This window comes from Microchirus variegatus (assembly GCF_963457635.1).
Source record: "Microchirus variegatus genome assembly, chromosome: 22".
NCBI lineage: Eukaryota > Metazoa > Chordata > Actinopteri > Pleuronectiformes > Soleidae > Microchirus > Microchirus variegatus.
The window spans coordinates 13,520,052-13,532,675 of record NC_139823.1 but is presented as its reverse complement, the minus strand read 5'-3'; the positions used below and the strand labels follow the sequence as shown (position 1 = coordinate 13,532,675).

At 41.7% G+C, this 12,624-nt stretch overlaps 4 protein-coding genes across 4 annotated transcripts; all 4 read right to left on the bottom strand.

Moving 5' to 3' along the window:
- Positions 1–108: 108 nt before the first annotated feature.
- Positions 109–1,038, bottom strand: LOC310942860 (olfactory receptor 11H6-like; the record flags this gene model as incomplete). Its single annotated transcript, XM_083908304.1, has 1 exon — positions 109–1,038. One exon carries the CDS (start codon positions 1,036–1,038, stop codon positions 109–111), a length of 930 nt encoding a protein of 309 aa, XP_083764430.1.
- Positions 1,039–3,164: 2,126 nt separating this feature from the next.
- On the bottom strand, positions 3,165–4,103 carry LOC310943164 (olfactory receptor 5AR1-like; the record flags this gene model as incomplete). Its single annotated transcript, XM_083908690.1, has 1 exon — positions 3,165–4,103. One exon carries the CDS (start codon positions 4,101–4,103, stop codon positions 3,165–3,167), a length of 939 nt encoding a protein of 312 aa, XP_083764816.1.
- Positions 4,104–7,385: 3,282 nt separating this feature from the next.
- LOC310943163 (olfactory receptor 4B13-like) lies at positions 7,386–8,324 on the bottom strand (the record flags this gene model as incomplete). The annotated part of the gene is made up of 1 exon (XM_083908689.1): positions 7,386–8,324. The coding sequence occupies one exon, from the start codon at positions 8,322–8,324 to the stop codon at positions 7,386–7,388; it is 939 nt and encodes a 312-aa protein (XP_083764815.1).
- A 2,710-nt stretch (positions 8,325–11,034) lies between these two features.
- LOC310943162 (olfactory receptor 4B13-like) lies at positions 11,035–11,973 on the bottom strand (the record flags this gene model as incomplete). Its single annotated transcript, XM_083908688.1, has 1 exon — positions 11,035–11,973. One exon carries the CDS (start codon positions 11,971–11,973, stop codon positions 11,035–11,037), a length of 939 nt encoding a protein of 312 aa, XP_083764814.1.
- Between the last annotated feature and the right edge of the window lie 651 nt (positions 11,974–12,624).

Below are 12,624 nucleotides of genomic sequence, written 5' to 3'. Positions count from 1 at the left end.
AATTAAACTGAGTACAAGATAATTGAGCTTATGAATAAAGAAGGAAAACTAATATTTGACATTTAAATGTGCAATGAATATTTCTTAATAAGCTGTTTTAGACAAAGGTCATTTCATACAGACAGTGAAATAACCTTGAAACCTTTTCCGAATTTTGGTCAATTTGTAACCGTAAATGAGCGGATTCATGAGCGGAGGTATGACGAGGAACTCCATCGCGACAAAGTTTTGAAATGTTTGAGGAAACCCCTTTGAGCCGTATCGTATGGTCATGATATCAAAGAGTAGAGTGAAGAGAAAAGTGGTTAAGGAGACCAAGTGTGGCACACATGTCTGCATGAACTTTGCCCTGTTGTCTGCAGAGTGCACACACACTTTAATGAGGTACATGTAGGACCAAACAATAAAAACACCATGAAATACATAAAGGAGTATTGTGATGTACGCCACTATGTTGTTAGGAACAATTTCAGCTGGGAAACAAGCGAGGGAGACTATGATCCAGTTCACACAAAAGAGTCTGGGAATAAAAGGGCTGCACAACTTCAGCCGTGCTGTCAGACAAATGTTTGTACCGATAACACAGAAAGGTGTTAACCAAGAGAAACACACTAGCTTTAAAACCCTTTGCCTGGACATGACAGAGTGGTACACTAGAGGTCGACATATAGCCACATATCTGTCATATGCCATGACTGCAAGAATAGAGAGATCACCACAGGCATAAGTGTACATCACATGAGCTTGGACGAGGCATCCAGAGTAAGAGATGACATGAACAGGAGAGAGCAGATCCCACAGAAATTTGGGATAGAAACCTGCTGTGCCGTAAAGTCCGTTAATGCAAAAAGTGCAGAGCAGAATATACATTGGTTCATGGAGGCTTTTGTCCAAGATGACAGTCACAACAAGAGCAATATTTACCAGCAAAATTGCACAATAACACAATAAAGTGAGAAAGAAGAGAGGAAATTTGTGACTAATTGTCTCGTTTAAACCTGAGAGATAAAATATTGTTATTACAGAGACATTTCCCATCACGGATTTAAAAATGTACAGATTTTCGTCCCCTCAAAACACAAGAGAAATATTGACCAGCAAAATTGCAAAATGACACACTACAGCAAGAAAGAAAAGAACAAAATTTAATGTGTGGCTCAGCGTCTCATTCAAACCTGAAAGAATGAATACTGTTACAACGGAGACATCGTCCATCATTATTAGCAGTCGTGTCCCTCATCTGTGAAGGTTACACACTGTGTGTCCCTAAAAGTGTCTGATCTCTGAGCTCACTGTTCCTAAATGACAACGGCTAAATGGGTGGAGCCTTCAACAAGCCAATCAGCATTGAGGAAAAAACTTTGTGGTCTTTACTTAACTTTAATATACTGTGAGTTTCAACACGCTCGCCAACAATTTGTTTGCCTAGTTTTTTTCACACATGTGGGATAGTTAGAGTTGCCAGTTCATCTGTGGGCAAAACCCAAACCTTTAAAGGTGCCATATGTAAGAATGTGGCCAAAAAAACGGTTACTACATTCAAATTCAAAACACAGAGGTCTTTTAGGTTTAATTTTCTGACATAACTGGCAACCCGTGGTTGCTCTGCAGCTGAGACTCTACTGACTGCAATGATTGGTAGACGGCGGTAGGTGGCGCCACATGTCAAAACATGATTTCAAAACATAAACATGATTTGCAGTCTGCAAAATATTTTTTCTAACTCAAATATTTTATCTGTACTGTTGTTGTTGGTGAGTTCAGTTTGTTATATGAACATTATTCCTGAGTCTCTGTGACATATTAGGAGGATTTTATGGCCAGTTGATGTAGATTTATTACATAATGCACCTTTAATATAAGTTTCAGTTGAGTAAAATGTTGTCTCTCTCTCTCTTTAAAAGACATTATTGCAGTATTTTTAATGTCAGCCTTTCAGAGTCATGACACAGGAACAATAAAAGTGCTGCGTTTGACCCTCTGATTCTCTGTATACGTAGATGTGTGTTGTCTGACCTGCTCTGGTTTAATAAATTCACTCATGAGAGCTACAAAAGAGACTTGACTCACAAACAGAACAATATTCAAGTGCCTTTATATGTGATTGACACAACAGCATGTTCACAGTCAATAAGAGCAGAGTCAATAAAAGGTTGTTGGTTTTGTCAGTGGTGCAGAAAAGTCAATTTCACACAACAACTTATTCTGAAGCAACATCTTATCACCAGAGGTGGAAAGTAAGGAAATACATTTACTCAAGTTACTGTATTGAATACTTTTTTTGTGTGTGTATTTTGTATTTTTTAAGTACAATTTAAAATCAGGATTTTGTATTTTACTTGAGTACGTATTGACTCAAGTAGTTACTTTATAAATCCTATCCGTTACTGAGTAAAAATAAAAATTCAGCCCAATGAAGACCTACAGGGGGAAAATATACACCAATATCCTATATCTATATCCTGTGTCGCGCTGGGCGCGTGAGCTCCAAAATAGTTTTGGATTTCTTACCCCTTGTCATATTTCTACTATCTTCACACCCAGTATTGGTACTTTTACTTGAGTAAAATAGTTTAGTACTTTTTGCACCTCTGCTTATCACTGGTACAATTTATACAATTTAAAATGTATATAAAACACCTCCTGAAATCTGTGAAGGCCTCAGGTGGAGAATCACTCTATTAAAGCACACTGAAATATTATTGACTCAATTTTAAGATGGTACTTCCTTCAGAAAACCAATTTGGTCATTTAAAGGTGCATTATGTAATAAATCTAAATCAACTGGCCATAAAATCCTCCTAATATGTCACAGAGACTCAGGAATAATGTTCATATAACAAACTGAACTCACCAACAACAACAGTACAGACAAAATATTTGCATTAAAAAATATATTTTGCAGACTGCAAATCATGTTTATGTTTTGAAATCATGTTTTGGCATGTGGCGCCACCTACCGCCGACAACCAACCATTGCAGTCAGTAGCGTCTCAGCTGCCGAGGTACCACAGGTTACCAGTTACATCAGAAAAACGAAACTTAAAGACCTCGGTATTTTGAATTTGAATGTAGTAACTGTTTGTTGGCCACATTCTTACATATGGCGCCTTTAAGAGAAATTATTTCAGGAACCGAATTTAGATTTTCCTTCACCTACAGAACTAAAAATGTACTCTTTTCCTAGAAGTAATATGTCCCAGAATGATGTTTCGAATTTTGGTCAATTTGAAACCATAGATGAGAGGATTCATGAGCGGAGGAATGACAAGAAACTCGATAGCGAGGAAATTTTGCAGGGTTTGAGGTAATTTTGTTGAGGCGAATCGCATATTCATCACATCAAAAAGAATCGTCAAAAGGAAAGTGGTTAAGGAGACCAAGTGTGGCACACATGTCTGCATGAACTTTGCCCTGTTTTCTGCAGAGTGCACACACACTTTAATGAGGTACATATAGGACCAGATAATAAAAACACCATGAAATACATAAATGAGTATTGTGATGTACGCCACTATGCTGCTAACAACAACTTCAGCTGGGAAACAAGCGAGGGAGACAATGATCCAGTTCACACAAAAGAGTCTGGGAATAAAAGGGCTGCACAACTTCAGCCGTGCCGTCAGAGAAATGTTTGTGCCTATAACACAGAAAGGTGATAACCAAGAGAAACAAGCTAGACATAAAACCCTTTTCCTGGACATGACAGAGTGGTACACTAGAGGTCGACATATAGCCACATATCTGTCATATGCCATGACTGCAAGAATAGAGAGATCACCACAGGCAAACGTGTACATCACATGAGCTTGAACGAGGCATCCAGAGTAAGAGATGACATGAACAGGAGAGAGCAGATCCCACAGAAATTTGGGATAGAAACCTGCTGTGCCGTAAAGTCCGTTAATGCAAAAAGTGCAGAGCAGAATATACATTGGTTCATGGAGGCTTTTGTCCAAGACGACAGTCACAACAAGAGCAATATTTACCAGCAAAATTGCACAATAACACAATAAAGTCAGGAAAAAAATAAGAAATCTGTGGTTAATTGTCTCATTTAAACCTGAGAGATAAAATATTGTTATTACAGAGACATTTCCCATCACGGATTTAAAAATGTACAGATTTTTGTCTCGACCTTGTGTCGTCTACGTCTATATCGTCTGTCCCCTCACAACACAAGAGAATTATTGACCAGCAAAATTGCAAAAAGACACAGTAAAGCGAGAAAGAAAAGAACAAATGTGTGGCTCAGCGTCTCATTCAAACCTGAAAGAATGAATACTGTTACAACAGAGACATCGTCCATCATTATTAGCAGCCGTGTCCCTCATCTGTGAAGGTTACACACTGTGTGTCCCTAACAGTGTCTGATCTCTGAGCTCACTGTTCCTAAATGACAACGGCTAAATGGGTGGAACCTTCAACGAGCCAATCAGCATTGAGGAAAAAACGTTGTGGTCTTTACTTAACTTTAATATACTGTGAGTTTCAACAAGCTCGCTGAGATTTGCCGATTCATCTGTGGGCGAAACCCAAACCTTTAATATAAGTTTCAGTTTAGTAAAATGTTTTCTCTCCCTCTTTAAAAGACATTATTGCAGCATTTTTAATGTCAAACTTTTAGACTCATGACACAGGAATCATAAAAGTGCTGCGTATACAGAGTAACCTGGAGAGGATCTGTGTCGGAACCTTGTCCTCTTACTACCGGGGTCCCTCAGGGTTCTGTCCTGGGCCCGCTCCTCTTCACTCTGTACATCAACTCTCTTGGTTCTGTTATTCACTCTCATGGTTTTTCCTATCACAGCTACGCGTCATGACGATACCCAACTCATTCTCTCTTTCCCCCCTGGTCAGAAACACATGAAGCAGAACAGATCTCTGCTTGTCTGACTGACATCTGTCAACGGGTGTCTGACCATCGCTTGAAACTCAATCTTGATAAGACTGAAGGGCTCTCCCACCACAGGCCTGACCATCACCCTCAAAAACTCCGTGGTAGCTCCCTCTCATACCTGGGCGTTGACCCTGGACGACCATCTTTCCCTCACCGACGACATTGGTGCAACAGCTCAATCTTACAGATACATGTTGCGCAACATCAGGAGGATACGGCCTCTTCTAACCCAGGAGGCGGCACAGGTTCTTGGTCCGATTTCTTGTCATCTTACCCATGGACTACTGTAACTCCCTCCTGGCCCGGTCTCCCTGTGTGTGCCATTCGACCTCTGCAGCTCGTTCAGAATGCAGCAGCTCGACTAATCTTCAACGTACCAAAGTTCTCTCACACTACACCACTCCTATGCTCCCTTTACTGGCTTCCAGTCACTGATCGCATCCGCTTCAAGACTCTAGTGCAGGGCTGTCAAACTGATTTTCACATCAGCATAATGGTTGCCCTCAAAGGGCCAGATGTAACTGTAAGACAGAATAAATGTAACTAAATGTAAACACACCCTCAGAAAAAAGACTTTGAAGCACGGGTGCTTACCTCAGCCACAATAGGCGAACTGTCACTGCCGCATCGTTTTTGGTTGTGTCTTTTGTGAACACATTCTGCTGCGATCGCAGTTTGCCTTTTCATTCTTTGACAATTTGTTGTTTTTCTTGAATGCTAACTTCGGCATACTTGGCTCCTTGTTTGGTGTCAAAATGCAGACGTAGATCGTACTCTTTGACCACGGTTTTTCTACTTGAAGCACAAACATTCATTCGCCTTCCCGTCTTTCTTGAAACTGTCTTCCATCTGCATCAATCTTTCTCTTCCTGGACATTTTGGGATCCTTTGTGGATATTTCGATCTCAATTTCATTCGTCACATGATGCATGTACAATGATACACCGCAAACTAGTGGCGGGATGCCGTCACTTCACGGGTAACACAATCGCCATGCATTGTGGGAAATGTAGTTTGTGTTCAACACCCGCCTTAAAGCGGCATAGACCTCGTGGGCCACATCTGGCCCCCAGGCCTTGAGTTTGACACATGTGCTCTAGTGCTTGGGTTCCATGCGACAAACGGATCCGGCCCCTAGCCTTTCATCCAGGATATGATCAAACAAGCTCCCCATCGCCATCCGGACAGCAGAAAGCCTCCACATCTACCGCTGGATAGTAGCATAGGGCCCTGACCCGTTTATAGCCCCCAGAAGTCGGGTTATGGTCAGACAATAGTAATCAGATCGGTACGAAATTTGGTGAGTGCGTTAGGCTTGGGAACAAGCTCCCCATCGCCATCTGGACAGCAGAAAGCCTCCACATCTTCCACTGCCAACTAAAAACACATCTGTTTGGACTCTACCTCGACTAAGGCCCACTTTACATTATGCCGCTATCACGACGTCTTAAGACACACCCCGCCCGGAAATCTGGCAGGACACTCGCTGCGCTTACAACTTTCCTCTTTACTTGCTCGACTTTACGATCGTAGCCGGCCTCCCGCATTCGCTGTTGCATTTTTACGTAGGCCATCTTGTTCCTGGATGACTCCAGCTTCTTCTGGATCGCGTCCCCCGACCAGATGCTGATCAGGCACTTGGTTTCGGAGGTGCTCCACGTACACCGCCATTTTTTTGGAACACAAGTCCCGCGGTATATGCTAATTAGTGCGCGTTATATGCTAATTAGCGCGTGCTATATGCTAATTGCCTAAACCCTGACCTCCCGCTGTCGTGAGCCCGACGTGTTCTCTTTATACGCACCTTGAAGTTGTCGGGGACTCCCGCAGAGTTGTCGGGAGAAAATTTGAAGTCAGCGGGACCACCACAGCGAGAATTTGCAGGGTTCTTGCTGTTGCCAGTCCCACTGTCGCGAAAAGTGTAATGTAAAGTGGGCCTTAGACGACAAAAAAAAAAACTTACTTGTACATCGCACTTATGAGTAGTACTTTATAGTTTGGCTTACATCACTTACTTATAGCTCTCATTTGTACCCAAATGTTGAAATGCACTTATTGTAAGTCGCTTTGGATAAAAGCGTCTGCTAAATGACATGTACTGTAATGTTTAACCCTCTGATTCTCTACATCCATAGCTGTGGGTTTTCTGACCTGCTCTGGACCTCAACTGTTTTACAAATTCACTCATGAAAGCTAAAGAAGAGACTCGACTCACAAACAGAACAATATTTAAGTGTCTTTATACGTGATCGACATAACAGCATGTTCACAGTCAATAAGAGCAGAGTCAATAAAAGGTTGTTGGTTTTGTCAGTGGTGCAGATTTACAATTTATACAATTTAAAATGTATATAAAACTGAAATCTGTGAAGGCCTCAGATCTATTAAAACACACCAACTTACTTCATAAAAAAAAAACAACAGTTTAGATATTTCAAATAAACCATTTCAGAAACCGAATTTAGATTTTCCTTCACCCGCAGAACTAAAAGTGAACTTTTTTCATAGCAGTAATATGTCCCAGAATTATGTTTCGAATTTTGGTCAATTTGAAACCATAGATGAGAGGATTCATGAGCGGAGGAATGACAAGAAACTCTACAGCGAGGAAATTTTGCAGGGTTTGAGGTAATTGTGTTGAGGCGAATCGCATATTCATCACATCAAAAAGAATCGTCAAAAGGAAAGTGGTTAAGGAGACCAAGTGTGGCACACATGTCTGCATGAACTTTGCCCTGTTTTCTGCAGAGTGCACACACACTTTAATGAGGTACATGTAGGACCAGATAATAAAAACACTATGAAATACATAAAGGAGTATTGTGATATAAGCGACTATGCTGCTAACAACAGTTTCAGCTGGGAAACAAGCGAGGGAGACGATGATCCAGTTCACACAAAAGAGTCTGGGAATAAAAGGGCTGCACAACTTCAGCCGTGCTGTCAGAGAAATGTTTGTGCCTATAACACAGAAAGGTGTTAACCAAGAGAAACATGCGAGATATAAAACTCTTTTCCTGGACATGACAGAGTGGTACACTAGAGGTCGACATATAGCCACATATCTGTCATATGCCATGACTGCAAGAATAGAGAGATCACCACAGGCAAACGTGTACATCACATGAGCTTGGACGAGGCATCCAGAGTAAGAGATGACATGAACAGGAGAGAGCAGATCCCACAGAAATTTGGGATAGAAACCTGCTGTGCCGTAAAGTCCGTTAATGCAAAAAGTGCAGAGCAGAATATACATTGGTTCATGGAGGCTTTTGTCCAAGACGACAGTCACAACAAGAGCAATATTTACCAGCAAAATTGCACAATAACACAATAACGTGAGAAAGAAAATAAGAAATCTGTGGTTAATTGTCTCATTTAAACCTGAGAGATAAAATATTGTTATTACAGAGACATTTCCCATCACGGATTTAAAAATGTACAGATTTTTGTCTCGACCTTGTGTCGTCTACGTCTATATCCTCTGTCCCCTCACAACACAAGATAAATACAAAATTGCAAAAAGACACAGTAAAGCGAGAAAGAAAAGAACAAATGTGTGGCTCAGCGTCTCATTCAAACCTGAAAGAATGAATACTGTTACAACGGAGACATCGTCCATCATTATTAGCAGTCGTGTCCCTCATCTGTGAAGGTTACACACTGTGTGTCCCTAACAGTGTCTGATCTCTGAGCTCACTGTTCCTAAATGACAACGGCAACATGGGTGGAACCTTCAAGGAGCCAATCAGCATTGAGGAAAAACTTTGTGGTCTTGAGCAGAACCCAAAACTTTAATATACTGTAAGTTTCAAGAAGCTCGCTGAGAGTTGCCGATTCATCTGTGGGCGAAACCCAAACCTTTAATATAAGTTTCAGTTAAAATGTTGTCTCTCCCTCTTTAAAAGACATTATTGCAGCATTTTTAATGTCAAACTTTTAGACTCATGACACAGGAACGATAAAAGTGTTGCGTATACAGAGTAACCTGTAGAGGATCTGTGTCGGAACCTTGTCCTCTTACTACCGGGGTCCCTCAGGGTTCTGTCCTGGGCCCGCTCCTCTTTACTCTGTACATCAACTCTCTTGGTTCTGTTATTCACTCTCATGGTTTTTCCTATCACAGCTACGCGTCATGACGACACCCAACTCATTCTCTCTTTCCCCCCCTGGTCAGAAACACATGTAGCTTAACGGATCTTTGCCTCTGTCAACGGATGTCTGACCATCGCTTGAAACTCAATCTTGATAAGACTATAGGGTTCTCCCACCACAGCCCTGACCATCACCCTTGACAACTCGGTGGTAGCTCCCTCTCATACCTGGGCGTTGACCCTGGACGACCATCTTTCCCTCACCGACAACATTGGTGCAACAGCTCGATCTTACAGATACATGTTGCACAAACATCAGGAGGATATGGCCTCTTCTAACCCAGGAGGCGGCTCAGGGTCCAGTCCGATTGTCTTGTCATCTCACCCTTGGACTACTGTAACTCCCTCCTGGCCCGGTCTCCCCGTGTGTTCCATCTGAAACCGCAGCTCGTTCAGAATGCAGCAGCTCAACTGGTCTTCAACGTACCAAAGTTCTCTCACACTACACCACTCCTCCGCTCCCTTCACTGGCTTTCACGGATCCGGCCCCCAGCCTTTCATCCAGGACATGATCAAACAAGCTCCCCATCGACATCTCGACAGAAGAAAGCCTCCACATCTACCGCTGGATCGGCAAAAAATGCGATAGTGGCATAGGGCCCTAACCCGTTTATAGTAGGGATGGGACTTTTTTGTCGACAAATCGATCGACAGTCGACACGTGCGCACCTCGACAAAAAAATATACCCTATTAACCCAAGTTAAACTAGGTCCCGGTGCCCTAATGAACATGTCTGTGTCATGCTTCAGTCAAAATATCATAAGGATGAAGCACAATAGCAGTTCAATAACTCTGCCAAAACAGCCTTTTTCAGAACGCTCGGTTTTGTGCCCGGTCATTTACATGTGAATGAGACCGAGGTAAACACACATCCACTGCTTCCAGGGGAGTGTCGATCTGACTTACTATCCACAGCCATACTGTCGCCACTTATCACCTATTGTCATGCACTGTCGTCCCAACCCCCGCCCCGTACACCCCATAGTAATGTCCGTTTACCCGTTGTTACTGAGTTTCACCGTAATGCATAGAGTGACCACCATTTTGGCTTCTCGCGATCATAAAAACATTAAAATCGAAGAAAAACGATTAACGCGCCGCCGCCGCGTGTATGTAAATTCCCATGCCCACCAGTGTTACTGCGGCTCCAACTGACGTGTGTGGATCAACAACACGAGGAGTCTTGGTTTTTTTTCACATTTTGGGGACTGGTATGGCCCACTGAGTCCCAAATATAAGTACTAAAAGATTAAAAAGTTGATTTTGCACAATAGGGGACCTTTAAGTTTAGGACGGGGGTGGGGGACATAACACGAGCGCTACACAAATGAAGACGGCATCTCGCCCAGTCAGGATCGCTGTACTTCACTCTGGTGGACACCTAACGAGAGCAGGTTCAAAAACCTGAGCCGTCTGGCGAGTGGCGACACTAACTCTACCTCGACTAAGACGACAAAATAAAACTTACTTGTACATCGCACTTATGAGTAGCACTTTATAGTTTGGCATATCTGAAGCATTCACTTACTTATAGCTCTGGTTTGTACCCAAATGTTGAAATGCACTTTGGATAAAAGCGTCTGCTAAATGACATGTAATGTAATGTTTAACCCTCTGATTCTCTATATACATAGTGAGATTTCTGACCTGCTCTGGACCTCAACTGTTCACAAATTCCTTCATGAAAGCTACAGAAGAGACTCGACTCACAAACAGAACAATATTTAAGTGTCTTTATACGTGATCGACATAACAGCATGTTCACAGTCAATAAGATCAGAGTCAATAAAAGGTTGTTGGTTTTGTCAGTGGTGCATATTTACAATTTATACAATTTAAAATGTATATAAAACTGAAATCTGTGAAGGCCTCAGATCTATTAAAACACACATACATACTTCAGAAAAACAAACAACAGTTTGGATATTTCGAATAAAGCATTTCAGAAACAGAATTTAGATTTTCCTTCACCCGCAGAACTAAAAGTGAACTTTTTTCATAGCAGTAATATGTCCCAGAATTATGTTTCGAATTTTGGTCAATTTGAAACCATAGATGAGAGGATTCATGAGCGGAGGAATGACGAGAAACTCTACAGCGAGGAAATTTTGCAGGGTTTGAGGTAATTTCGTCGAGGCGATTCGCATATTCATCACATCAAAAAGAATCGTCAAAAGGAAAGTGGTTAAGGAGACCAAGTGTGGCACACATGTCTGCATGAACTTTGCCCTGTTTTCTGCAGAGTGCACACACACTTTAATGAGGTACATGTAGGACCAGATAATAAAAACACCATGAAATACATAAATGAGTATTGTGATGTACGCCACTATGTTGTTAGCGACAGTTTCAGCTGGGAAACAAGCGAGTGTGACGATGATCCAGTTCACACAAAAGAGTCTGGGAATAAAAGGGCTGCACATCTTCAGCCGTGCTGTCAGACAAACATTAACGCCCATAACACAGAAAGGTGTTAACCAAGAGAAACAAGCTAGAGTCAAAACCCTTTTCCTGGACATGACAGAGTGGTACACTAGAGGTCGACATATAGCCACATATCTGTCATATGCCATGACTGCGAGAATAGAGAGATCACTGCTTGCAAAAGAGTACATCACTTGAGTTTGAACGAGGCATCCAGAGTAAGAGATGACATGAACAGGAGAGAGCAGATCCAACAGAAATTTGGGATAGAAACCTGCTGTGCCGTAAAGTCCGTTAATGCAAAAAATGCAGAGCAGAATATACATTGGTTCATGGAGGCTTTTGTCCAAGACGACAGTCACAACAAGAGCAATATTTACCAGCAAAATTGCACAATAACACGATAAAGTCAGGAAAAAGAGAACAAATCTGTGGACCTTTGCCTCATTTAAACCTGAGAGAACAAACACTGTTATACTCGAGACATTTTCCATCACTGTTAGCGATTGTGTCTTTCACCTCTGTTACCTGTGTCCCCCTCCAGTGTCTGATCTCTCTGTTTTTTTATCATCCTAAACGTCAAGAGTAAAAAGGGGAGGTGGGATTTCAAAGCCAATCAAAGTTGTGTTGCCAGGTAAACTCTGGTCTTAAAGCTGGTAAAGGTCCTTAACTTTTAGATGACAATTCTTTTTTTATTATTCTGCCTACAATGTAACATGATTTGTTTATTGTACCCTACATGTGGAAACGGGCTCCGTCAAGAAAAAATATCCCTGATTGAGGGAGCGTCCCGGGCGGGGACAAGAAGTGTTCGTTTTTTCAGCAGCAGCATCCATTTTTGAGAGTTTTTTCGCGGGCCCTTGTTCATGTCATTCCGACAAGAAATTATTATTTTGGATTAAAAAAAAACAATATTTCTAATCTTGTCAATGTCTTGACTATATTTTCTATTCACTTTGCAACTCTTTTGATGAATAAAAGTGTGACTTTTAATGGAAAACACTGTTTTAGGTTGTGCTATTTGACACAGTGCATTTTGATGGAGACTTAAAGTTGCCATATGTAAGAATGTGGCCAAAAACGGTTACTACATTCAAATTCAAAAAAATACCGAGGTCTTTTAGGTTTCGTTTTCTGACGTAACT